The 27,937-nt window shown below is 40.6% G+C and overlaps 1 protein-coding gene across 1 annotated transcript; it reads right to left on the bottom strand.

The window, feature by feature from the left end:
• Positions 1–518: 518 nt before the first annotated feature.
• RFT1 (RFT1 homolog) lies at positions 519–13,140 on the bottom strand. Its single transcript, XM_066195501.1, has 13 exons — positions 13,066–13,140; positions 12,874–12,959; positions 12,137–12,253; positions 10,496–10,685; positions 9,826–9,927; positions 8,966–9,100; positions 7,965–8,043; positions 7,657–7,707; positions 6,966–7,096; positions 5,969–6,113; positions 5,545–5,650; positions 4,293–4,542; positions 519–3,482 (listed from the first exon to the last, which is right to left on the bottom strand). Exons 1-13 carry the CDS (start codon positions 13,126–13,128, stop codon positions 3,318–3,320), a joined length of 1,620 nt encoding a protein of 539 aa, XP_066051598.1. The 5' UTR covers positions 13,129–13,140; the 3' UTR covers positions 519–3,317.
• Positions 13,141–27,937: the final 14,797 nt, after the last annotated feature.

Consider the following 27,937-nt stretch of genomic DNA (forward strand, 5'->3'; position numbering starts at 1 on the left):
TCACGGCTCCACATTCTGCTCCTGGACTGGGTTGTCTTCAGCATGCAAAGACAGTGAGACAGAGATCTCCTTTGCTTTTATTTTAGCTAGACAAGGCAGAGAAGTTCCCTGGCCCATGGGTTTTTTTTTTCTTTTTTCTTGGAATTCTTTAAACTTGTTCTGGACTGAAAACCCAGAAAAACACCAGGAGCTCACTGTGGGCTCAGGACAGCATTTTCCAGCCCCAGAGGGAGAGATAAGAGACTGGGTGAGCTGAGCTATAACTCAGGGCAAGGACTTCCTCAGTTTTGCCATCTCTCTTCAGTACAGTGAGAAGTTTTATTGTTTCATATTATTCAATTTCTTATGCTTGTAAACACTTTGTTTGTTGAATAAACAGATTTTTCTACTTTTCTCTAAGGAAATTTTTTCCCAAACTAGTTGAGGGAGGGGCTGCTTGAATTTGCTTTCTAGAGGGACCCCGTTCAGAGGTTTCCTCCCAAAATTCACCGTAAACCAGGACAAAGACAAAAACAAAATGTAAGAAATAAACTTTATTTAGTGTTACCTTGAAAATCATTCATCCAGCAAATAAGAAAACGCACCACAAAGCATGAAATCATAACCTTTTCCACCAAAGAAAATGTTTTGTTCCCCTGTGGCTGAAACTAAAAGATTACAGAACACTGTAAAACAGCCTCATGACACCTGAGACAGTTGTGCCTTTGACAGGGTTAAAACAAAAGGGAAACATGGTCAAGTTCACTCTCAACTTTGTCCCTGAGTTTGAGAGTTTGCTGCTTTAGCAATAAAGCAATTAACATCTCTGACATTAAGGATCCCACTGATAAATAAGAAACCAGCAGACAGTTTCATAGGTCTCTACTTGCAGTTTCCTGCCACATAAAACATTAAAAATAAAACATCCCACATCATAAACACCAGTCGACCATCACTGAGCTGCTTACAGATGATGTTTAAATGAGGAATGTATCCTTAATTTGCTAATGAGCAACAATTAAGTCACCTTAAATGTCTTCCTGATTCACATAAAATTTCATTTGAGACGCAAGATTTGCCAGTATGAAATATGACAAGTCATATTTCCAATATGGAATAACACAAATTGGTGTAAAAATGTAACTTGTCTTTAAATGAATTCACTGCATCTATATTAAATAATATTTGAGACCACACAGGTCGCTGTTTGAAGAAGGAGATCTCACATCACCCAACTTACGAGATTACAAGTAGCAGAAGTGATATCAGTGTACAGCTGGGGCGGTAAGAGCAGACAAGGCAGAATGACTTCAAGCTTCAATTTGGTATGAGAAGTTCTTCCATCTCCAAAGCACTTTAGGTACAGGGCTGTACAAAATTTTCCAATCCAAGGAGTTATAAAAATTCACTGTAAAGATTGAGAGATTGCCACAGTAGGATCCCAAAGACAGAAAATTACAGACCTTAAAACACAGCTCACAGGTTCAATTGTCTTGATTTTTTGTACTACAAACAAGTAAAGAAGAAGCAACCGTTGTAGGCATTGACCATTCATAGTAAAGAAGTTTCAATCCTCTGCAATATTTGAAGCTGTACTTCATAACTAACTCTACACCTGACAGAAAAGAGAAAAAAGGCTTTGGGAACCCTCAGAAGAGAAAAATTTAAAAGGCAAAGAACTAGTGAATCCTGAAGTAAGATGACAGAATAATGCAGTTTGTTTTGTTTTGGCAGAATTCAAAACAGCATAAGAAGAATCAGAAACTCTGCATCTACTTCCAGCCAGGCAATGGAGACAACTGCCCTTGGCTATGCAAGGCCACTCCTTTCCCTTCACTGTCACATTTTGACTTCCCTGTGATAATTTTTCAATCACCAAATTCTCATATAAAGTACTTTTGGCAATGTTTTCCAAGTGGGAATTACCAGAGTTTAGAAATGTTTCTAACTATAACCTGAAGGCCCTGACACTAGAAAGCATGTCAGCCTGGGCACTGAGGTCACCAGAATGAACTCCACAATACCACTGCAGTGAATTTTTTAAAGCAGTCTGAAGATCTTGCAGAGTTGCTACATATTTTAAAAAAGCTTTCAGCTGCACACATCTGAGCACACATTTTTGATCCCTTGACACTTTTTGGTCCATCCAAACACTGCAAAGGGAACACTGATTATTACAAACCTACCACTTGTACATTCTGAGACTGTACAGTTCAGATCTTAGACCAGCAATACAATACACCATTAGTACACCTAAACTAGCAGCCTTACATGTAATTTTAGAACTTCTGAATGTCCAAATTTTCAACAATTCCAAAAAAAAGCTAATCCAGAGGCTGAGATAGAACAAGCAAAGAAACAAGGTATGAGGAAAACATTGGAACAAAAGGGAGTATTTACTATCTAGTAAAGAAATCTTCAATATGCTTAATTCCTTGTAAAAAATCTTTTAAAATATATTTAACATTCAACTGGACAGACAAAATGATTGAGACAAGTTTGTTCATGCTGGCATTTAAAATCTCAGACAAACCCAAAAAAAACAATGGAATGAAAGCAAGAAGTTTTATGAGTAACCTTATGAATTGCACCATCAGTGATTGTACTCAACACCTTCTGCAGACAATGCCCAAAACCTCTTCCAGCTAAGGCTTCAGAGTATTTCTGACAAGTTAATCAATGCCCTCAGACATGAAGGATCTGCTGAATGAAATAATCTCACAGAGCCAGCAGGGACACATGCTGTGCACTCCATTAATTTACTTGTAAACATCAGGATTTTCTGTTCCCCACTTCACACTTCAAACAGTGACAGCTCAATCCCTCTGCACCACACTGTGTTCTGCTCCACGAGACTCACACTGGTGTTGGTCCTTGCTCTAGGGTTCTCCTCAGTTTTGGGTATTTTATTGTTGTGGTTGGTTTTGAGAGTTTTTTTTCCCTGACCATTTTCTCCCCAGTTAAGTAGCACCCATGCCAAATAAGGGCCTTCTAAACCATGCCAGGTCTTCCCACAGTGTCCCGTGGCAGGAAGGGGAGCTCTCTACATGCAGTCTGTCAACCTGGTTATGTCAGGGGGTGCAGCTTAGACCTTCAGAGGCTGTTTGAAGAAAAGCTTAGAAAAGAATGGTGCATAAAGAGAAAATTATTCACCTCTCTTTTGCTGTACTGACCAGTTCAGAAGACAAAATAATATTCACGTGGCAATTGTCAACATTGCCACTCCCTTACCAATGCTTCCAAACACACGTGGAAACCTCTTTTCCATATAGATCTTATGGAAGAAACACAGCCCTTTACTGCAAGCATGCACAAGAACTGTTCTGCACAGGAGCAGGTCATGTTCCTTTCTTCAAATAGCGGGAGAGGAACTGGCTCCTGACAAAGTGGACGAGCTTGGTCTCTGAATAGAACATGGTCACAAGGGTTGCTGCAAGGCACAGGGCACCTGTGCTGATGTGGATCAGCCTGGCCATCCAGCCCTTGTCACAGCAGAACAACACCTACAACAAAGGAAACAAGGGATTGCAGGAAAACCAGTCAGCACAAAATACGTTTATACTGTCTTAACAAGAAATAAGGTCCAACACACCAACGTCACAATCAAGCCAAGTGCAGTTTTGCATATGAACTGACCCTACAATAAATCATCTTTAGGAGTCTCAACACTTGCTTTCTTAAGTTCTGTCAGCAAAAAATAACTTTCAGTAGATACCTGGTCAATGAGGAAGCTGCTGTTTTCTGGCATGCAGGAATGTGTTAACTGAAAGGACATAAAACTTCACTGGTGCTATCAGGCAAGTCTGCTACTGTACAGCAACATACAGGCTATTTTCTAACAAAACTGGAAATCTCCCACTCCAAAAAATAAAATTCTCCTTTCTCAGGGATAATGGATTTTCAAGCTGTCAAATTTCTCTATATTGAAAAGCACCAATCCCCTCAATAATCAACCTGCACAATTACCATCTTGTACTGAATAAATGTGTTAAATGTGCTCTTAGCAACTTTTATTTTTCTTCTAGTTTTGGTTACTTGTCTTTATTACAGAATTTTTAGTTTCTTGGTGCCACTGCAAAATTTCCATTACTAATAACTAAGAACGTGGATTAGCTGCACACAGCAGAAATGTGTAAAACTTTATTTTACTTGTCAGATCCACTTATACAGGTTGTAATCTCTTAACAATATATCCTGCCTTTCTGTAATGCAAATCTCCCAGCCTTTTTTTCCTAATGGCATTCCTCTTTTTGTGGACACAGAAGCCACCTGACAGCAGCGTGGCCAGTGAGAGCAGAGAGGAAGGAGCTCACCTCTGAGAAAGCAGTGACCACTGCACTGATGATGTAAACCAGCAGCAGAGCTGGTGAGGGCAGGAGGCCCATGAGAGGTCTGTGGGTGCTCTCTCTGAAGAAGTGATAGATGTAGTGGGTGCTGTGAGCTATTCTGATGCCCATGTTGAAGCAGTTGGCAAGGATAAAGCCCACACTGCCATACCAGTGGGTCAGGAAATAAGAGATGCACAGAAATATGAAAGACAAGGCCAGCATAACAAAATTGTACCTAGGGGAAAAAAAAAAAAAAAAAAAAAAAGAAGAAATAACTTAGCAACACATGCAGTTACAGCATTCATTTACTAATGATCTTTTATTTTCTAACATGAGTAACAGAATTTCTCTTACCATCCTCTAGTGAAAATAAATTTGAGAAATAAGATGAAAATAAAAAATTGAAAGAACAGAAAATACATCAACCAAATTAAACATTATGTGAACAAAATTCCATTACACTAATCAGTTGTGCACTCATGGCAGAAAATCAAATTTAATAACAATTATTAGTAGTGTAAAAATTTGTGCATTTTTTTGCTATTTTATGTTAGGAATATATTAAATAAAATGAATGCTCAAGAACAATTTGACACTTTATTTTGTTTCTGTTATAAACAGTGACTTGGAAAACTAGTGCACATTTTAAAGGGGTTGTGAAAGCAGCCTTTGCTAAGTCCAAAATAGCTCCCACTTTGATTGTGGAAAATAGACCTTGCTGAAATTAATCTGAAAGGGCCACATCAGGGACAGCCTAAACACAGAACCAGGAAATATTCCAGGCTGGAAGGGCTCTCAGGAGGTCACCTAGTCCAACCAAGTACAAAGCAGTAAACCACTGGATTCACACCTACAGCCTGGACCATTCTTAAGTGTATGTCCAGTACCTGTACATGAAAAATGTTAATAGTTGCAAACTATTAAGTCAAGTGATTGTCTTAAAAAGTGTAACTTCAAGCTAATCTGTGCAGAAAACACACATTTAAATTACTTTACCGGTTAGCGATATGCCAGAAGCTAAATTAATATTCTTTATTTCTTTCTTTCTGACATTTTAACCTAAACTTTTCAACTTTTGCTAAAGCTTCTACATCTAAATCTAAATGCAGACAGCCTAGCAAGAAGTTGCTTTTCCGTGGGGCAGGATATTGTTTGTGCCAATTTCAAAAGCACCAATTCCTCTTTAAGGTCAGCACAAATAAATTTACAGGATCATCTTGGAGACACTATTGCCTACCTGTCCACTTCTTCCTTGCACATTAAGGCAGATGTAAAGCATTCTGTTACTCCATTGACAGCAAGAAACAGGACATATAGTGAGTAACACCGGAGGAGATCTGGACCTAAAAAACACATTAGAAAGACAAATAGTTCATGATTTATCAAACCACTTTGTTTTTACAGGCACTGATACCAAGAGATATAAATTGTAATATTAACACTAATAATGGAAACTTCAGTACATTTGAACAGGTTTCCTGTCTAGGTATCTTGACAAGAACACAAATTAAAAAGACAAAGGATTCTGATGAGCTAAATCACAGACTTCAATAGTGCAAAAAAAAAAAAACAAACTGCTGATCTACAAAAAATTCATAATAGCTTTAGGGTTCTTTCCCTGAAGAGTGGTAGTTTTATTTGCCAGGTCTATAAATCTTTACCTGTTCCAGAACTGAGCATTGAGCCTCCATAAATATCCAGAGCCAGCTGAGAATAGGCATAGCCAAAAACGGTGATGGTGAGGCCAATCAGGAGCACAAGTTTCAGCAGCAATTCCAATACATTTGCAGCCATAGCAACATCATCCTGGAAAAAAATGTAGTAAATCACATGAACCAGAATCAATGTAATAACAGCCACTCTCATGCAGAAATGCTACTTCAGAGGAACAAATCAGTTTGTATCATGTAAAAAGGTGTGAAACTTCTCCTTTGTTACTGAATTATTCACACACATGCTCTTAACTTGGTTACGTTTTTTACATATTTATTATTCCACCATTTTTTCAGTTCTACACACCAGGTAGGCTTTATAGAAAATATACACACACAGACACCTCCCTCAGCCTACCAAGGACCTGAAGCACAAGATTTAATTGTGTGCTGATGTGCAATTAGCAGGACAGCTACAGGCTGACCTTCATGAGTGATCCAGAATATTACTCAGTGGAACAAAGGTCTTATTCATTAATCCTCCTCCTATAACTCAAACACACAAAAAAAATCCAATTTTTTTCTTTCCAAAGATGCACTCTTCAGAAACATTACTTAACAGCTATTGATATGTTTAAGTAAATAAAGTGCTTCCAGACAGCATTTATTTAATAGATGTCATGATTTATATAATGGCTTCTATCTCTGGAAATACACAGTAGAATAGGTTTTCCATCACACTGTTTGGAGCAGCTGATGTTAACTTTATTGATGCAAAGTAGCACTAAGCCGCTGCAGATTTTCACTTCTATTTCATTAGCATTTTACCTACTCTCTTTTCTTTTTGGTCCAGCCTCACTCAACGTTTTTGTTCTCCACTTTTCAATTTTAACAGCCTCTATACTCAAATTTAAACACACATTTCTGTCTGTCACACTTCTGTAATGCAACTTATCTGTAACAAAAATTAAGCATCTGACATGCAATTAATCCAAAATAAACATACCTGCTTCTGATCCTTTACAGTCTTCCCTCTTTCCAACACTTTAGCAAAAAATACATAAAAGCTCTCCTCAACAGGTGAAAAGATAAACCTGGCCACCAGTGAACCAAGGTTATTCACAATATCATATACACCTTTAAAAAAAAAAAAAAGCAATCTCAGAGTTTTAGACATATTTTAGTTCCAAGTCTTTAATAACAACATGAAATCTAATTTAACATCTCCAAAGAAAGAGAAAACAAGTGGTATTTAGTGCAACATTGAACCAGTATTCTCTAAAAATTCTGACAGTCAAGCTTTAAACTGCAAGGTTTGCTCATGGCAAAGGTAAGACAAAAGCACCAACTACACAGAAGTGAATCTAGAACAGCACCAAACCACACTTAAAATTCTTGCTGTAGAGGACTTTAGAGGATCCTGATAAAGTTCACTGAATGAGAACAGGAATGTAAGGATTTACTGATACAGGAAAAGAAAAAGATATACATCTAGTGAACATCCCTGCCCATGGCAGGGGGGCTGGAACTAGGTAATCTTGAAGGTTGTTTTAACCCAGGCTATTCTATGATTCTATTATCTTAAAGCTTATATTAATTATTCCCTGAAGTGCATCTCAAAGGCTTTGAAACATGCCCAGATTTTCAAGCTATCTAAGAAAACTCTCGTCACCATTCCACAACACCATCACACTTACCCTGATCTCCAAAATTTAACACGTTCAAAAAAGTCATCACGTATCGTTCACCTGTAAATTCAAAATAAAGAACTTCAGAACAAGCCCCTAAATCTTTCCCAATACTTGCTCAAGCACTTCCAATACCAAGTATTCAAGAGACAAAGCCAAATGGGACAGCACCTAGTTCTGAAAACCCTCAAAAACTCCACTCAGGTTGGCAATCATGTGCCTCATCTTCCCCCACCCAAGCTTTCTGAAGTTTTAAGTCAATTTTGTAAATAGTTTTCATGAGCCCTCTTCCCTCACACTTCTTTGTCAAACCTCACCCTCTGTCAAAATCTGTTTCAAGAAGGACTGTTTGAAGAAACTCCAAGTCAATCGTGCTTCCTTCCAATTAACAAAGGTCTGCAAAAAAAAAAAAAAAACCTGAAATGTAACAAACGTGATTGAAATTACAGAGCAGAAATAGGAAACAGCAAGGCAGAGCAACACTGCAGGGCAGCTCCAGCTGCAGTGCTGGGGAAACTCACAGCGCCACAGTCACTAACCACCAATGTAAAGCATGGCTGAATTCAAGCACCAACATCACTGATCTGGCAAAAACTGATTCCCTTGCTGAAAAGTGCTGCTGCTGCAGATAAAGTACCCATAAGAGCATTCTACAGAAAATACTTATCAGGGTTAGAGATAGGAAATAAACACCCAGGGTGCTTAATGTGCCAGTATAACTTTCACCCTCACTGGAGATATGAATTTTTTACTGCTCTTCAAACTGTCCTTATAAGACTTGCAAACCAAGAACCAGTATATTTTCAAACTATAAATCTAATCCAGAATGCTGTCTTCCTCAATGAGTCTTCTTAATTTCTTTCTTTGCCTCATTAATGTTTGAGAGACATTTGAGTGTCTCTAGGATGCTGTGGAACTTCATGGTTATTTTGTGCAGAGATCAAAGTTTCAAAAAACTACTGTTATTTGGTTCTGGTTTCTTTTCTGCTTCAGATCCAGTGATAGCTGGTCATTCCCCTGCACAGTGCAGATGGTCTATCTCCAGTTAATGTCTATTAATATTTTGCACAAACCAAGCAACAACAAGCCCATAATCACAAAGATTTCAAGTTTCATCATGTTTTTCTGACAAGAAATGTACTAATACAAACTTCAAACACAATTTCTATGTAATATTTTTACTTAATCTATCGTATCTTCCATAGTGCAAAATTAACCCCAAAACCACTCAATTAACTCCCCAGTCTAAAAGTAACACTCAAAATGCCCTCATGTGAGGTTTTAAGATGAAAATCAAGAAATAAATTGTGCAACTTACCTCATCTTCCACGAAGCTAGGTAATAGAGCTTTCACTCTAGCAACTGGAAATGACTTCTTTGTGGCTTCAGGAGATCCCAAAAACATCACAAAATAAATTACATAGCACATTACCAGAACACTGACATATAAAAGCTGGGAAAATCAGGAAGGAGAGAAGAAAAACAGTGAAACAAAATTAACTTAGAAATACAGAATTATATACTAAGTGAAAATACACGTAGTCTTTGTGCCTACCAAATATTAAACTAGCTAAGACTTTGAACAGCTCTTAAGAAGGCTGTTGATCTTTTTATCTTTTTTTTAACCTGTAGGTTATCACAGACCTTTGCTAATTTTCATGTTTTATTCAGCACTTTTAGAACATTGAAGGTCCAATTATAAAGCAATTACTCAATCAAAAATCAAGCTGACAGAGTAGCTACTGCCTACATCTCTTACTTCATAGAACATTTCCAATTTCCATCAATTATAAGTGATCTACAACAGCCAGGGCAAAAACTGAAGGAAAAAAGTCTCTCTCCTTCACTGTCATCAAGAAAAAGTTCTAATCTGAATTAATTGCACTTGATTAGCACCTCCTGATAAGGTAATGCAGGTTGGTGGTACAGGCTGATAAAGCTCTGTGTGATTAGAATAACATAACCTTATTTGCAAGATATGCCTTCACAGACCGAAGGTGTTTCCTTGTACTTCCCTTTAACTCAGTGTCAAAGTACCAAGTCAATAATGAGTGTCAGGAAAATACCAAATATAAATTCTAAATCTTAACCCTCCTAGGAGCTTTTTCTCTGAGCTCCCCGAAGTCCTTCAGCAGGCTAAATATAAACTTCAGCTGAGAGAGAACAAAAGGAACTTACCTGAGCCAAGGAAAAAATGTAAAGGCCCCAGTGAGGATAAAGGATTACTAAAGTAACTGTCAAAATGCATTTTGACACTACTGAAAGGCTTTCAGCAACTACCTTTAAGAAACACAAAACAGAGAAGGGTTATTTTCTGGCAACCTAACCACATACACAAGCTTAAAATATATATATGTTTAATGCACAGAATTTATGTAGGAATGTAAGATTTTCAAAGTCCATGTGAGTTTATTGCAGTTTTTTTCTGCTGAGCTGGCCAGCTTAGATTGTCATTTCTGTGAAAGTTTTCTATTCTAGCATTTCACAGCTCCTCATTCCATTTTCCCAGTCCTTTGGATATAAGGGAGAAAATTTTGCTTGAGATTGTCATGTTCTCAATAGATACATTTCACAATTTTATGAAGAACTGTGGAAGCAGTGTGTCTCTCCCTCCAATCAAAACCTATGTTTTAGGATTTAATCATCTTGAAGGTAATAATGTCTAAATAATCCAACTTGCTAGCTTTAATAGGTACAAATTCCTGGATATGTTACAAACCAGGCCATGCAGTGCTAAACAGTACACATGGGTTTCTACATGCTTGAATATACAAAGATCTAAGTCAGACATCTGTACTTTTCAGTAAAGATTCCCCCCACATGCACACACCCCATGGACTTCACTAACCTTAAGTCTCACAAACAAATGAGCTTGTGCTAAAACCCAGAATGGCTCTCCCAGGAGTTCAACAATGGCAGCAAGACCAAAAGCCACTACACCAGCCTGGTAGTGAGGAACCACAGAAGGGTCAGGTACTTCCAGCAAGTGTAGCCAGACTAAGCCCAAGATAAAAGACCAAAAGACACCAAGAGGGACTCTAAAAAGTTAACATAAAAACTAATTAATGGAATTGTTGCTTCAGCAAAAGAAAACATTAGGTAACAGTATCACATATGGCAACAATGATTACACAAAAAAAAAAAAAAAAAGGCCCTGAGGAATTAATTCCCATTGTTACCATATCAAGAATGAATGTTTTCCTTTGTAAGGAACACTCTTAAGACACTCTCTGCAAGACACAGCAAACATTTTTCTGAGTTGTCCATTTTCTACTCCAGAGCCATAAAGTTAAAAATCTGCATTTTTGTGCCTTAGGACCAACAATTCTGATCTCACATCAGCCTCCACATCCTGTTCTGCTGACACTGCTTCAGAAATACAGAGCTTCTGGGAGATTCCATCCAGTTTTACATCATTAGAGCAAGACCTCTTTGAGCCTCACACTATCAGAGCCCTAAGATACTTAACATCAAGCTCCTAAGACATATTTCAGATGCTTCACTGAAGTCAACCTTCATTTGAAATTATGCTTCTCTACAAGGAAAAATTTAAAACAAAAAAAGATGCACACAGTCAGTGTCATTTTTGTCATTTATGTTCACTTGAAATGCTATCACACAGCAGAAAGCTGACTACAGTAACAGCTTAGAGAACAGGAGCAACACATTTTAAATATTAGTATTAGACCTCTCCTTGACAGGGACAATCCCTCTGCTTCATATCTGGATGCAGACGACCAGACATAAACCCCCCATTCCTGGGCCAGATCCAGTGAACAGCTCGGCAGTTCCAGAAAAAGTCAGGTGCCCCAATGGGAGCATACTATTTTATCATGCAGGGATAGTTTTCCACCAGATCAGGCAGGTACATTTACTTCCCAGCCCAGCAGAGCTACACAGCAGCTAGAGCTGACAGAGGGAGACAGCAGAGAACCAGGAACTAAAGGGGGAAACAAGCCATAAAATCCACTTTACTGCAATGTGTGATTGCTTGTTGCAGCGCCCTGTGGACTATAGGCTGTTCTGCTATAAACAGCACCACAGCTGAAAGAAGCAACCCTACTTCCTCCCTGTTGTTTAATTCCAACTCTTTCTTTCACCTTTTCACACCTCTCCTACACGAACATTTATGTTGCAAGTTCACAAAAGCACACAGAGTAATAAAAGAACAAAACTGAGTAGGAAAAAGAAGGGAAAAAAAAAAAAGCATTTGTGCAACAGGGTTTTCCTTCAACTACAGCCTAAACGAAACTCAAGCAACAGAAGAAATGGCACTTTTGGCAATGAACTTCCTCATGTGCTCCAACAAGAAATCAAGTCCATAAATGCTAAAGCACCAGACTTGAGCAGCTTCCTACATCAGAAACATGACTGAGGCTTCTAAATGCTGAAATAATTATCCCAGTAAATAAACACTTCCTGTCATTCTGTGAGCTCCCAGACAAAAACGAGAAATTCTAAAGGAAGTAAACTGCTAAAGGTATCTTACGTCAGCCACAAGAGATTAATTGTTTTGGTCCAGTTTCTCTTGGCACTCCCACTCAAACAAGCTCTGCGAAACGCCTCCCTGGCAAGGAAGACAACTGTCGAGTACAGCAGAGTCAGCCTAAAATAAGAAAAAAAAAAAAAAAAAAAAAGGAGAAAAAACAATTTCCTTTTATAAGTTGTAAATCCTTCATGTGGTAGCATGACAGTTTTTTACACACGACTGCCTGGCAGACAAATTCTTACAAGTGTGCAAGCATGGTTATATGAGCTAAAATCACCACCATCTCCTACAAACGGAGAGAAAGTAATTTCGTGTGACGATTCACTGGCAGGAATACATGTTGCAGACCAAATGTGAAGATACAGAGTATATCCCATAGCAAAAGCACATTGTATCTAGTTTTTCCTCCGCAAACTGACGGTTTAAACACAAAAAAACAGGCCAGCGCTGCCGGTGTTGCACACCAGAACAGACCTGGGGAGGCATGAAATGACAAAACACTACGACACAGCCCCCAGCAGATTGCACAGCATTACTAAGAGCGTCGCCAGTGACGGGGCACAGACCAGTGCGGAGCACAAGCTCTGCCGCTCTGCCCCTCTGCCCCACAGCCCCACAGCCCCACAGCCCCACAGCCCCACAGCCCCACAGCCCCACAGCCCCACAGCCCCACAGCCCCACAGCCCCACAGCCCCACAGCCCCACAGCCCCACAGCCCCGGGCCGCCTCCCCCTCACCTGACATTGACCACGCCGATGAGCTCCCGGGACAGGTAGCGCAGGGTGAAGGCGTTCAGCCCGAAGGTGACCACCCGGAACAGCACCTGTGAAAGAAGCCGCACGGGAAGCACCTGCGGCGCCCCGCCGAGCAGCAGCAGCAGCAGCAGGAGGAGGAGGATGAGGAGGAAGGAGGGATGGGCCGCCCCGCACCTGCAGCAGGGCGCTGGACGAGGCCAGCCGGGCGGTCTGGCCCAGCACGTCCTGCGCCGCCATCGCCCCGCTCCCGCCGCCAGGAAGTGGCGCGGCCGCCGTCGCACCGGATCCCGTCAGCGGGGCGGTACCGCCCGGCCCGGCCCGGCCCGGCCCTGAGGGGGCACGGCGGCACCGCCCCGCACCGAGGGGACACGGCGGTACTGCCCGGTCCGGCCCTGAGGGGACACGGCGACAGGGCGGGACCCTGAGGGGACACACGGCGCGGAGAGTGGCGCCCGCGACAAAGGGCGAATAGCCGAGGAACTTCAGGCCGCCAGAACTGAGGTGCAGCGCCACAGCGCCGGGTTCCTCCGAAGCCAGCCCAAAACTGCAGCCTGGCTTACGGGAGGAGATAGTGCGGTAGATGGGGTTAATGTCATTCAACAAGCGCTGTTTCCCAGAGATTGCTGAAGAACCTTCCGAGCTCCTCCAATCCCTTTCTAAACTCAGGGCAAACCCACCAGCCTTCGCTGACCTAAGGAGAAGCATCCGAAACGGAGGGAAAACACATGCGCTGCAGGAAGGGGGAAGGATCATCATTCAGTGGAGAAAAAGAGAAAAACAAAAACCCAATGCACACAACCACAAAAACAACGAAAAACCCTCAACCAAACACCAACAAAACCAACCCAGAAAAACCCACCCCATAAAACCCACCCCAAACGCACCTTCAAATACCAAGATGCAATTTAATTGCAACAGATTGGATTTGATAATACAGTGCATTGAAGCCTTCCGAACAGATAAGACTTTGGACTTGGTGTAAGTCAGGACAGTTCCAGACTATTTTGGATCACTGTTTAAGCAGTGATATTAAAAAAAGATTCTATCTTTCTATGTTACAGAACGTTCCCTTCAGAAGCATGGTGCTTCCAGCTCAGAGGTCACATTTTTTTTAGCAATGCTAGAGTTGAACTAAGATTTTTCTTGTCTAACAGCAGCAGCTACAAAGGGCATGGGGAAGGGAAGTATCTGAGCCCTACTTGATTACAGCTTCTTAGTGACAGACTGTGAACAGCACCAGTTTAAATCAGGGTCTTCAGAGAATCTGCAAAACCAACCAAAATTCTTCAACCTCATGCAAAGCAGCCACCTCTATATCAATTGTCTTCTGCATGAAACCTCCTCCTCTGTGCCATTTCACCTACTTTATTCCTTCCATGTTCAGAGGAAAGTTTTCCAGGCTGCTTTTTTCCCCCATTTGGTCATTTTTCTTACTAACATTATTTAAGTAATCTGCAAGTCATATATAGATGTCGATGTGTGTGGCAGAGGAGTTTGTCCTATGATTAAAAAAAACCCACAAGCCAGTGAAGGAAAAAAAAAGAAAAAAAGAAAAAAAAAAAAAAAAAAAAGAAAAAAAGAAAAGAGAGAGAGGGAGAGAAAATCCCAAAACCAAATAGAGATTGTTTTCCCATTGTAAATTTAGGGAGATGGGGAGAGAGAGAAGAAAAAATATGTGTTGAGTAATTGCAGAGACCAATTTTGATTTATAGAAGAGTATTGATTGTAGTTAGAGGGGAGGAAGCATTGCCATTCCCCTTTCCTTTAAGCAGTTTTCCAGTCACCAAATGAAAAAACAACTTAAATACCATCCTACCTCAAACTCTGGAGTTTCCTCTTGTGGCAGTAAAGAGTGACAGGAAAAATGAAAAAAAACTTCTACGATGTTATGGCTTGTGCTGATTTCCATAAGGGTGGATTAAAACCCGTTATAAACTACCAGATAAGCTAAACAGGGAAACAAGAATGCAGTTAAAGAGCATAAAGCATGCACCATAGAACTGTTCAGGTTGGAAAGGACCCTTGAGATCAGAGAGCCCAGCTGGTAACCAAGCACTGCCAGGTCCACCACTGAACCGTGTCCCTGAACCACATCTACTTTTGAAATCCCTCCAGGGATGATGACTCCACTCCCCTGAGCAGCCTGTACCAGTGTTGTTCTCTTGAGGACATTTTTCCTAATATCCAATCTAAATCCCCCAGGGCACAACTAGAGGCTGTTTGCTCTCACCTTATTGTTTGTTACTTGGGAGGAGAGACCAACACGCACCTGGCTGAAAAAGCCTCCTTTTAGACAGAGTGGTAAGGTCTCCCTTGAGCCGCCTGCAATCAGTTATCAGTGTCCTTGCAAGACTGATGCTCCAGACCCCTCAACCATCTTAATTTCCCTTCTCTGGACATGCTCCAGCACCCACCAACACTCCAGAGTAAGAAGGACTCATGTTATTTTCTCTCTACACATAAACATTTCCGTGACAGAAGGGGGTAACTTCAAGGACTAAAACATGAGGATCCACCGCGCTACCTGGAGGCAACGGTCTCACCTTCCCAGGCATCTGCCATGAGCAAACAGTAAGTGACAATAAGCGACGTTTTGTTGGACAGTTTGGCTTGTCACCTCATAAAGCCGAAACAGAAACAGCTGCAAAGCCTGAGGGGGGTGGAAAAAGAAGAGGAATAACTGTAACTCCAACGGGTTTTTATAGGCACCAGCTTTGGCAGGCGGAGGCTCTGGGCATTGGCGCGGTTGGGCCGCGCGGTGGCGGCACCGGACGGGACGGGCGCTCCCCGCTCCAGCGGCGCGCCCCAAACCCTGCTCCGGGTTGTGTCCGGACAACAGCCGAACAGCCCAATTGGAGATGGAAATGGGACACAGAACAAGTCCAGCTCGCAGCAAGAGCAGCATTTTATAGAACCGCCTAGATTGGAAGGGGCCTTAAAGCTCATCTTGCTCCAACCCCCTGCGATGGGCAGGAGCACCTTCCACTAGACCAGGTTGCTCCAAGCCCTGTTCAGTCTGGTTTTCAGCACTTCTGGGATGGGGCAGTCACAGCTTCTCTGGGAAACCTGTTCCAGTGCCTCACCACCCTCACAGTAAAGAGCTTTCTCCTAATATTTAATCTAAACCTACTCTCTATGTGAAGCATTCCCCCTTGTCCTATAACTCCACTCTCTTAAGTTTCTCTCCATTTTTCCTTTAAGTCCCCTTCAGGTATTGGAAGGTCACAGTTAACTCACTCCAAAACCTTCTCTTTTCCAGGCTGAACAGCAGCAGTTCTTTCAGCCTTTCCTTATAGCAGAGATGCTCCATCCCTCAATTCATCTTGGCATCTTCTCTGGCCTGTTTCCAGCAGGTCCATATCCTTCCTATGCTGTGGCCCCAGAGCTGGGTGCACTGTTCTGGGTGGGTCTCACCAGAAGGGAGCAGAGGGGCAGAATCCCCTCTCTTCCCTTCTGCCCACGGTGCTTTGGATGAAACCCAGGACACAACTGGTTTTCTGGGCTGCCAGCAGACATTGCTGGCTCATGTCCAGCCTCTCATCCACCAGCACCCTCAAGTCCTTTTCAAAACATAAACTGACCTATCAGCTAACTTAATTTTATTCACAACTATGCCTGAACAGACTTAACAACTGACTTGACAGAAAATGCTTTTAGTAACACAATTTGAGAATAGGTACAAGTTAAAGGAGGACCAAGTTACTGAACTGGCACACAGTGTCACAAAAGCTTCATGAAAACATGAAGTCAAAACAGTTGTTCTCTGATTCCCACAGCAGGCAATGCCCACTTAAAGCATTCCTGCATCTTCTCAGCACAACATTCTCCACTTTTGGCTGCCCTGAGGCAACAGTTTGTGATGGGTTACTCTAAAATAGTTCACTTAACAACAAGGGAGGAAAGATTAACTACTACAGAGATTTTTACATATAGACTTAGCCCACATCTGGAACTAAACTAGGCTGAATTTTCCTCCAGCACAGACCACGCACTCCTTGATTTGGCACAACGGGACAAACCCCTGTTTTTATTAGAGCTATGCAAAACCTCCATGTCAGAGAGAACTCCTTTAATCTACACCAAAGTTTAGTTAGTACAAAAAGACAGACAGTGTATTCACAGGCCTTAGAATGAGTTAGGACTGTTCCATCAGAATTTTAAAAATGAAAAATTTTTGTCTTTCAGTAGCTTGGTATCTTGGCTTGTGTTCCACATGGGGGACTTGGGGTAATTAATTACCCAACTAGTAAGGTATTTCAGGATGAAAGGTGGACTTTGACTTCAAATCACAACTTTTATATAGACCAGAAAACTTAAAACCTGTTAAGAATAATTAGAGACCTTCCAAAGTATCACCTCCCCAGAGGGGAATTCCTCTTCTACAAAAATATTTCCCAAAGTAATGACAAAGTGAGATTGGGAAGCAGGAACCTGTTGAACCTATTGGATCATTGCAGAACCAAAGCCAAATCCATAGAGGGTCATTACAATTTTGTATTTTATTAATTCAAATAAATGCTGCATTTTAGAGTTAGTAATATATTTTAATTTCTTCATTTTATTTGTGGGTTTCCCTTCCCTTTAAGGTCCCTTGGGGACTTAAGATAGAAAATCAACTGTGCTATGAAATCATAGGGTCCTGAAATAGTGCATGATGTAACACAAAATGACAGATTGGGCTGTGAGCTCAAGACTGTAGATTTCTGCAGCTACTGAAGAGGCTTTTGAGTTAGGACTGATTATGGAAGTGAGCAGAACAAATGCTCAAAACCCCTGGTGCTGGCTGAGCAACTTTCCCCCTCAATGTCACCCTGTCCAGCTGCTTCAGTGCACAGAGCTGAGATCCCCCCAGCCTCGGGAGCAGCCCGGTGCTGCTGCTGCTGCAGTCAGCCCTGCTCTGTGCCCCTGAGGGCAGCATGTGCTGCATTAAAGGGTGGATGCTCTCCCAAAGAGGTGGATGTTCTGCTCCTCCCATCCCTCTGTCCACATCCCTGTTCTATCCCATGGATCTCAGTAAAGCAGCTGAGTGGTGCACAGCTGCAGCCATAGGGTACTGCTCTGCAGAGCTCGCTCCTCCCAATCCCCCGTCCGGCTTTTTCAGAAGCCATGGTCCTTAACACAATTGCTCTGCCTCTGCTGCAAGTCCACATTTTGCCATTTCATTAATGAGGACAAAATCATTTGTTGCTGGGATGGCAAAATGTCATTTTTCCTAGTCTTGTGCCAGCAGAGCCCAAATTATGTTGTCTGGTTCAAATTTTGTTTCATTTTCAGAAAGAAAGAAAGCATAGAAGACAATAGTGTCTTCGTTCCTGATCATATAAAACTTGTTCCTTTACAGCAATAACTAGGAGTTTGGGATCAATGCAAGGGATCACATGGAGACTTACCAGACTAGGTACTAAATCTCATTAAGCTTCCTTCTGTCCTCTGAGCACCCCTCTTGGGTCAGAGACATATCCAAGCCAGGGGATGCAATATTTTCAATGCAGTGCAGAACTGCAGGAAGAAAAAGAAGAGAATCACAGGCCATTCACCAGCAAAGGACACATTAGGAGTTACTGCTGTGCCAGTTTTTCTTCCCTCCAACCAAAGTGTACCCCAGAGGGCTTTTCAGATTAGTTCTCCAGGCCTTGTGCACTGAGTTAATCTCTATGAGCATGTTAATTGGTTAAACAAAAATTTGCAATTTTTTTTTTCCTGGCTGCTTTATTATTAGTTCAGCAAGGATTTAATGTCCTTGCTTTGGGATAAAAGAATAAAAGGACTTTTTTAAGAATGCAGAGAAGTGGGGTTTTCTGTGATATGCAACATTTGAAAAAAACAGTGTTGCAGCTTTACAGCACAGCTTTTGACTTCGTAGCATTCATTTTGCCTCACACATTTTCACAGTGCCTTTAATACACTGTTTATATGTAATTTGATAACTGGTTTTGCTGCCTTATCAGTTTAAATTGTAAACTCAACTTTTATTTATTGAAATATTTTACATATAGAGGACTGACACTTTTATATGAAATAATATAACTAACCAATGTTCTACTCAAGGGAAAGGCAAAAATATGTAGGAAAAATACAAGTCATAGTAAAATATCAAGGATGGGATAGTGCTACATATTTTATAATGGCTAAATAATTGACCTGCATAATTCACAGTAAATAGGCAGATTTTAAGAAATTGTATGTATTGTTTAGAAGAGCAAAAACAAGTGTTCTGCAGTGTTGTCTGCTTCCAAAAAGCTCTCTTTTTTTTAACCTTTTCAATTTAGAAATCTGTGACATTCACCAGACATTTTAAAGATCTACGAAAAAAAACACCTTCTGGTTATTTAATCTGGGGAAGCAATAAATTACAATATTTTGTCACAGGAACTGGCAAGCTCCTTGCTTAGAATTAATGCAAAATGAATTCCAAAACACACACATAATCAATTCCACACCATCTTTACTGTCCTTTGTGTTCTAAATATTAAGAAATTTTTTTTGTATATATTTGTGTATGTTCAGCTAAAGATGATTTCTGTCTTGCCTTCTTCAAGGGTAGAAATTCCAGCCATTTTTGCTAGGATCTGCCTAACAGTCTCTGTCTTACCTGTATCTTCACCGTCTTAGGAAGCTTTGTATCAGCCCCTCACTGAGCACTGGTAGACAATTTATCTAATTGCTATGTGCTTTAGAAGCCTATCAATATATGAAATAAGAAAACTACAATAGAACAGCACTTGATCTTTTTGGAACATTTATCTTGTCAGCAATAATCAGAGATAAGTTCTCTTGTGGATTGTTTCTTTTCCCTTGCAAAATTGCACTGCCTTCACTTATTGCTCATGTCAGTTAAGCATAACTTCAGCTATCACTGTGATCCAAATTATTTCTGGACACTAGGACATCCCAAATCCTACCCTGCAAACCTGAATTACAAAGGTGGTGATGAGCAGGTGCTGAGGCAAAATGTACATTTTTCCTCCTTCCTATACATTCTGTAAGATGAACCCAAGGGTAACACTCGCTGCTGCAGGTTTCGCGCCAGTGCATTGCTGGTGAACAGACAGAAAGGTTTTCTGGTTAGAACAGCCAGAGCAAAGGTACAGGAACACATTTTGCAGCTGTGAGCACTTGCACTTGAAAACTCTTCATTAACAAGTGCCTGACATCTTTGCACTACAAAATCATTCCATAAGCTCCAGGCTGAATCCCTTCAGTAAAAATGTACTCGAAAGAGAGAGAGGTGCAAAAAGTCTGCATAAGAGATTTGTGCTTGCTGTGCAAACATGTATATTCACCAACACTATTTGCTTTAATAGTCATTTAGAAATAAGGCTCTGTTCATTAAAACACTTCACAGCTGCCAAGTATTCAAGCAGAATGATCCTCTTATATTTTAGAATTCAAGAAGTGTTATTAAACTTGCTTTGACCTCAGCATGATTTGTTTGTCCATGAAATAACCTCAAGACATTTAAAATCAAGAGTGAGAATAACTCAATGAACACAGTAAAATACACACTGTGGAAAGATGCAACTGGCAAGAGATTCTGAAATACAGATGAGAGGAATTTGGATTCTGAAAATTAACTGAGTGCAAGGTATTCTTGAAAAATTTTCCTGTCTCTTTTTTTTTTTTTTTTTTTTGAGTCACCTGGAGACTTTTGAAGGAGGTGGAGACACGCAGGAGTTGTACTTAACAACGAGGAGGATATGACACTTTGCTACTCAACGTAATTCAGCACCTAGGAGAAGAGACCTAGGAGAAGAGTCACTCCATGCAATGCCTTACAAAGTTTGAGAATGCAGAATTTGTGACTCACCATACACTGCCTTTGAACTACGTTCATGTGGTGTTATATAACACTGTGCACGCTCACCTGTCAAACAGAGTTCATTATGAGTCAGGTATCTCTTCACATCATTCATTTCCTTCTCACTTGAGAGCTGACTTCCATTCTTTACTGAAATAATCCCTCTCACAAGCCAGTGATTAGTCTGACAAATGGATAGAACAAAATACCTTCAGCCCCTTTATGGGATCTCCTCTAGTATTCATGACAGCCCCAGCTAAGCGCAATACATTTTTTGGATTCCTCTCATTCCTTAGTTGCAAACAAGGAATGTCTTAAATAAGACAATCCCAGCATATGTTTACCTATTCAGTTTCAGAAACTTCCACACTATCCTTCAGTTTAATTTCACTTTCAGTACAAAACCCTGAAATATGAGGGGAAAAGACCTTCATTAGGAGTATGGGGAGCAGAACTTAAAACTGTGCCCAGCAGCACTCTCTCAATTAAAAATGAGGGAAAATGAAAGCTCCTATTTCACCTTTTAGTGGTAAGTTACCTAAATATATCCCTTTGATACAGGGGAACAGTACTGAACACCAAAATCATCTCTGCCTCTAATCCAGATGTTCATAGAGTCAAGATCCTCAGATTCACTGCCCCCATCTGGATGGAGAACATGACTTTGTTGGATGTCTCTGTTCAGACAAAATTATTCTCCCCAAGCCCAAGAAGGACCAAGGTCATGAGACAACTCACCTTGAAAGTCCTGTTGTCAGGGCATTAGGAACAAGGCCCTGCACTCCTAGTTTAGCTGCACTGCCACCCTCACTGGCTCAGTCTCTAGACTTATATGGAACAAACAAACACAGGATGGCTTAGCTCTGAGGACACCAGCTGTCCTCAAACATCACAGTTATGGTGACAGAAAAATAGAAAAGACAAATGAGATTAGTCATCACATGAGATTAACTTCTGCAAGTCTTCAAACACAAGATCTTGTGTCACGCTAACAACATCAGGGGATTTCCCCACTTTGTCCCTTAAGGAGATTGCAATAAAAAAACTCCCCTTCCCCTTCTCTACTATATAAGCTGCTTTGTTTTATTTTCTCTTAAAGACATTTTGTTTTCAGCTTTGCCAATCACTCTGAGTTTGTGTGCTAAGCGGTCATGTAGAAAAAAATACTTTTTTTTTGTTCAGCCAAGTTATGAGTGTATTACAACTGAACCATGATGTGTCAACAGTTAGTGTGTAACTTGGAAAAAAAAATAATTTACCCTCTCTCACTATTAAGACTGGTTGAGGAGGTGATTGTTTGGCCCTTTTTAAGGATCAGGTGTATTAGGCTAAATTTCAAAATGGCATAAACCCCCTAAAAATAACAGCAGTAAGCTGTTTCCTCAACTGGGCTATGTGCTTTTGCTTTTTCTCTCCCTCTGTGGGTTCATGGTTTAGTTACAGAGAGCAAAACTTTGTCTATTACAACAGAAGATGCTGTCATCCATTAACATATTCTTGACCACAACTAAATCCTGGTGAAAAGATTCCTTGTAGTACTGTGAAGACACTTTGGCATAAATTATTAGGTACTTTACACTTAAAAACAGGTAGTCTATCTTAAACATGACAGGAAAGGTATTCCAGACACATTCCATGGGCTCTGTTTCAATCCCTGAGAATTGCATGAGGGCTGCATGGGCTCCTTGGTGCTAGTATGTCTATATTCACACTTGCCATGTTCCTAAGAATTTATGCTGTGGGCAGAGCTATATATCCTACCAGATATTCCATTTTGCCAAAAAGTCTGCATCCTTCCACCAAGAGTCATGGTTTGGCTTCTTGCCCAGTGGAAGAGAGGTGAAAGCAAACACAGATAACCCCATAGGCCATAAGAGAGCAAAAGTAACCCAACTTAAAATAAAAAGAAAGAATGAAAAAAGTAGGCTTCCCAGGTCCATAGAAGAAACTTCTTGAGAAAATTTATTGTCCTTATCAGAGGGGAGAAACTCTGAATGAGCAGGGGGCAGAACTGCTCATAGCCAGTCAAAGGAGCTGGATATTCCTCTCACAAATACAGTGTCCACACAGAGCAATGGACCTGAGGGGTAAAGAAAGAAAGCCACACCCTGGCTCTTGTATTCTGATATGGCATCTATGACCACCACTTCTGTCAGAAGAGAAATGCCACTAAATGGAAAAAATTTCATCTTCCTGACTTCATAACCATTATGTTAGAAAGCTAAAGGTGCAGCGTACAACTCTTACTAATTTGGAGTCTCAATCTGTCACTGTTACCTTTACTCACTGTTCTGCAGCTTGCAGGCCATGGTTCACACCACCTTTTATACATCAGCAGATTTCAGGAGCACTGTGTATTTCACCATGTGTCTTTAGACTTCCATGACTGTCCTACCTCAATATAAATTTAAAATTCTTTTATTAGAAACCAGCAGTATCAGAAGTTCACTGTAAGAGAAGTCACAGGAGTCGTTCAAGGTTTTCATGTATGGGAGAATACTCCCACTCACATCCTGAAGAATGTGGGGAGGTTCAAACAAAAGGATCTGACCACATGTCTGAGACTAAACCAACAGTGCATATCTTCTGCTACCCACACCCTGCTTCCAAAACTCAATCTGTTACAAAACCAGTTCCTTTCCATCTGCAAAGCTCACTATTTTATGTTGTCAGTCTTGCTCAGAGTACAACAGAAAAAGCAAGAAATGGTTAGTGGCAAAGAGTGGCGAGTCTTGAAATCCTTTCAGTTCTAGACACACAGAAAACACTGTGACTTTTCCATAGAAACATTTAGGGATACAACTGCCTTCTGACTATTCTGCTGAATTGTGTCCTTAGACTTTAATCCTTTCATCCTCTGTCAGATATTAAATTTTACTGGGCTTTGTTCTGCAACACTGTTGGTAACGTTTTCAAATGCTATATGCACTGTACTCTGGGAGAGTGCTAATCAGGAAATTATGTAAGAAATTTGCTCTGTTTTGTTACTGCAATTCTGGCAGTCTTCCAGATCTTTATGTCACTGGCTGCATGTGATTATCAACAAAAAACACCAGAGATGATCTTGCCATGAGTGTAATTAATTCCAGTATTCAGGTACAGAATACATAATTTGCAACAATATAAGCCCAGAATTTGAGGTAATCCGTAAGAAAGTCAACAATACTTCATGTCGTTCTGGATGTTTCACCAGTCTTATTTAAAACTGCCTCTTTCCTTACATATTGTTTTTTCAAACATGCTTTTAGTTACACCTAAAAACAATTATATTAGCAGGATGGAACCTGTTGATTCCAACTTAAAAATACCAGGTGATTACAAAATAACTTCATATTTTTGTATCTCCCCCTGCTACCCAAGAAGAACTGTCTGCTTGTGAAAGAACTTCATCAGTTGTGACTCTACTCGTATACTGGTATAATTTCTTCTCTTTATGACTAAAACTGTTTGTTTTTAAGTGCCATTTACCAGTTTCTCCCCTGATATAATACTGTATATTCTTTTATTTGCCAAGAGAAGTGAAGCGGTTTGGGGTAAAATAGGTCACTGAAACCGAAATCTGCACTGGTAGGATTGCTTTTGAACAGTTCTGTTATAAGTCATTGTGAATTTGACAATGGAAAGCACTGCCAAAGCAGGAAAAGCTGTTCAAAAACCCAGATTTCTTTCTAGGCATATTACTCAAATAACAGGCTGCTTCCTGCTTTTTAGACAAAAAAACACAAATATTTGCAGGGAGACCGGGAAATAAAACTCATTCACTTGACTTGTTTATTCACAATCTAGGCTTACATTCAGTCACTTTTCACCTCCAAAACAAAATCATGCATCATGAAAGGGCAAATTCAAAGCCATTCATGTGAAATTAATTCCATTTGGTTACTCCAATAACACAGAAGTACATGAGGATTTTACAGCTGGGTAGTGCAATGTAAGTGACAAACACTCAAAATTCAGCTAAGAAACCACTGAGCCTGTGCTTTGCTACGACCACCACGGTTTTTGTTCTATCACTGCTACCAAAGAACCAAGCCCAGCTGTGTGAAAAACAAGCTCTGTGCTGATAGTGGGGAGCAGCCTGCCCATGCCTGGCCACTCTTCCACTGGCAAAGGTATGTGCTCTTTGCTACTCTGCTTTCTGCTTCAAAATTGGAAAGGAGGTATTTCCCAATATGCAGTAAAATATTAAGAAAAAGGAATTAAATGTCTTCAAAAGTGCCTATGGGAAATGGACACAAGAACTCTCAATACTTTGTTATACTGCAAAAGAAGAAAAAAAATCTTGAAAATAAATAAGACTCATTGCGTTGATAATTTTAAAAAGAATTATGATTCTATATTTAGAAAAGAAGTCAGATACTGGATTTCACCACCATATGTGGAAAACATTAAAGGGAAAACTGGATGGGGTTGCCAAGGCAGTATGGGGCCAAGAATTGCCACCTTTTTTAAGCTCGCCCCAAAGCACTGGTGGAGGGCAGAGAAGTTTAAGACACCTTTCCTCTGGAACTACTGCTAAAATAAATTTGACTGGCAGGATGCAAAAGCTGTCAGTGCTGGAATGATGCTGACAGCACCAGGACTAGCTGGACAATTTTGGGACAGTTTGCAGTGTTACTGCGCATTTTCAGCTGGTTTGTGAATAAAAAGGAATTTTTTAGTCTTATTATTCCAATGTAATTTACAAGATGAATAGAGAGTAGATAGGAGAACATGGGAGTGCATAGGAGGATTTTCAGTCAATAAGCAGTTCACACTGGCCAAAATTTTACTGCCAACAGTAGAAAATTTGTGAGTATATTGTCAATATAAATAAAAATAAATGGCCTGAACACGCATTGTTACTGTTTTCTCCTGAGTGTGTATGCCAAGAATTGCAAAAATGGTCTTTATCACAGTCCTGAAAAAAATTACTTCATTATCAGTTCTTTTTTTTTTTTTTTTTTTTTTTGAGAAAAGATTATACCTAGTAAAAATTCATAAAACTGAAAGAAGCCAAACAGCAGTTTTGCCAAAAGGCATATGGTCAGGTTGGCACTTACTCTGTCCAATCCTTTGCACATCCGGAGCAGCATTTCAATATTGATTAATTGTCAGAATCCTTCAATGAGACATGCAAACAGAAATCTGACAGCCAGATGCTACAAACAGCCCTCTATTCACATAGATCATGTATTCTCCTATCACTGCTTTCCCACAGTATTTTCAGGCTGAACAGTATAACTTAAGTTGCATTTTTCTCAATAAGCATTACAATACAGTACATATTTACAGAATTAAGTACAAAGGTAAATGAATCATGGGGTTGGAGGAGAGAGAAGGAGCAGACCATTATTTGTAAGATTAAAATTCATCTTGGGATTTTTATTTGTAAGCTATGCCATGCAATTCCTAAATTTCCTTTTCATCCCAGTGTTACCCAAATATTTAGTCCTTCACAAGATTGTATTTGCCTCAGGGGAATACTGAACAAGCATGACAGCTTGGCAGGAGAGAAGAAAATGCATATTTAACTAAGTGAACATGAAAGTTGCATTTACAGACTGAAATAGTGCAGAGACCTTAAGAGCAAGTGTCCTCCTCTTAAAAGAGACCCAAAATCTGCATTGAGGTATTTACAGCCACAGCTTGTCCTCTGTTCTCCTTTTCATCACCCGGGAGCATGTGGCTCCTTAAAAGGATGTCTGTGCAATCCTTCCTTTCTCCAAGACAAAATACAAGAGGGGTCAAATGACTCATTATGGATCAAGATCTCACAGGCCCCACCACTGTTTCATCCTCAGGCAAAGAATGAGGACATGCAGAACTCCTCACAATACTCCCATGGGAAGGTTCGTGCTGAAGGAGTCAAGTGAATCAGCTGTGGAACAGACCAAAACCTGGCACTATGGGAAAGAGATTGCAAAGGCTTGGACTCTGGAAGGATAAAATGTATGGATTTACTTCACTTGTTTGCCTTCTCAGCAACACAGCATTCACAGCTTATCCAGAAATGAATGCAGTTCTGGCCATCAGTCCCAGTCCTGTCACCTGGAAGGAGGGTGCTGTGGCTTAGCACAGCAATAAAATCTGGGCTCACACACTGCTGGAGAGATGGGAAGCAAACCTGCACATGCCAGAACCCCAACAGAGAGTTCACAACTAATACGTTGATACCTCGATACCTCGATATTCTCCTCAAAATCAGCCAGGATAGTTACATATCAGAAATGACAGCTGACTGATTTTTAGACTAACTACCCTTGTGGTGACTCTAGCTCTTTCCTAGGCACATTGTAAAACTTCTAGCATTAGATATCTTGTGTATGTGTGCACAGAGAAAAGTATCTCCCATTTCCCTAAGACATATCAGTACAGGATGTGCCCCCAATGAGTTCCTTCATCACCTTCTGAGGGCACTGGCTTTAAGAGATTACACAGTATCCTCCTACACCTGGGTAAATATGGCATTTATCTGGGTACTGGACTTCATTCTACAGTATTTTAACTGCCAGCTGTTATTCTGAGAGACAGATAATGTAAATAATTAGCAGGCAGGACATTCTTCCAGCTGCTAATGCTGTAAAATAATTTCTCAGATGTCATCCCAGAATTAGATTTAATACTGATTAAGCACTCAATAATAATGTGTGGTGAAAGACAGGCAACTGTAACAGAACAGTGCCGAGGAAGTGCTGATTATTATCTGACTGGCTTTCTGCCTCTACTGATGGCAGTCAATTAAAAAGCATTTTTTGCATGCAGACAGCAGTTTTCTGCACTTTCTTCCTGCACTTCTCTCTCATCTCTGTTAATAATGATGTGCTTTCATTCGCAATGGGGCACCAGTAGCCACTGCCACAAGCCAAGTCACACTGAGGTGTGCTCTGCTGCTCAGGAACAGATGGTTCCCCCTTGCAGCACGCCAGGGAGGCTGGCTGTTCTACACAAAAAAACTCTGTTCATACCTGCTGGGCAGGCCAAGCAGAGTCATCAGGACACTCAGATCCATTCCATGTACACAGGGCACTTTCATGAGTCACTACACACTTCAGAGGTGAAATCCACCCGGTTTTGGTTTTTACATTCGTTTATCAGTACAGGTGGATCCTTCCCTTCAGCTTTCTCAGCCCCAGGAAAGTCCCCTGTCACTGCTCGTAAAGGAATAGAAGTTATTTTAGCCTTTGTGAGAGCAAATCAATTAGTGTAGGCTTCTGATCGGACATTGATACCAGTGATGTTGGTGGTACAGACACAAACTCAGTCATG

This window comes from Chamaea fasciata, unplaced genomic scaffold (assembly GCF_029207755.1).
Source record: "Chamaea fasciata isolate MVZ Bird 193981 ecotype frontalis unplaced genomic scaffold, bChaFas1.0.hap1 SCAF_13, whole genome shotgun sequence".
Taxonomy (NCBI): domain Eukaryota; kingdom Metazoa; phylum Chordata; class Aves; order Passeriformes; family Sylviidae; genus Chamaea; species Chamaea fasciata.

Excerpts from the sequence above, each read along its gene's own strand:
- RFT1 (XM_066195501.1), bottom strand. The coding sequence starts at position 13,128 with ATGGCGGCGCAGGACGTGCTGGGCCAGACCGCCCGGCTGGCCTCGTCC. Across the intron at positions 12,254-12,873 it reads ATCGGCGTGGTCAATGTCAG|GCTGACTCTGCTGTACTCGA; the intron begins GTGAGGGGGAGG and ends TTCTTATTTTAG. Across the intron at positions 7,708-7,964 it reads GAAACAGATTTTGACAGAGG|GTGAACGATACGTGATGACT; the intron begins GTGAGGTTTGAC and ends TTGAATTTACAG.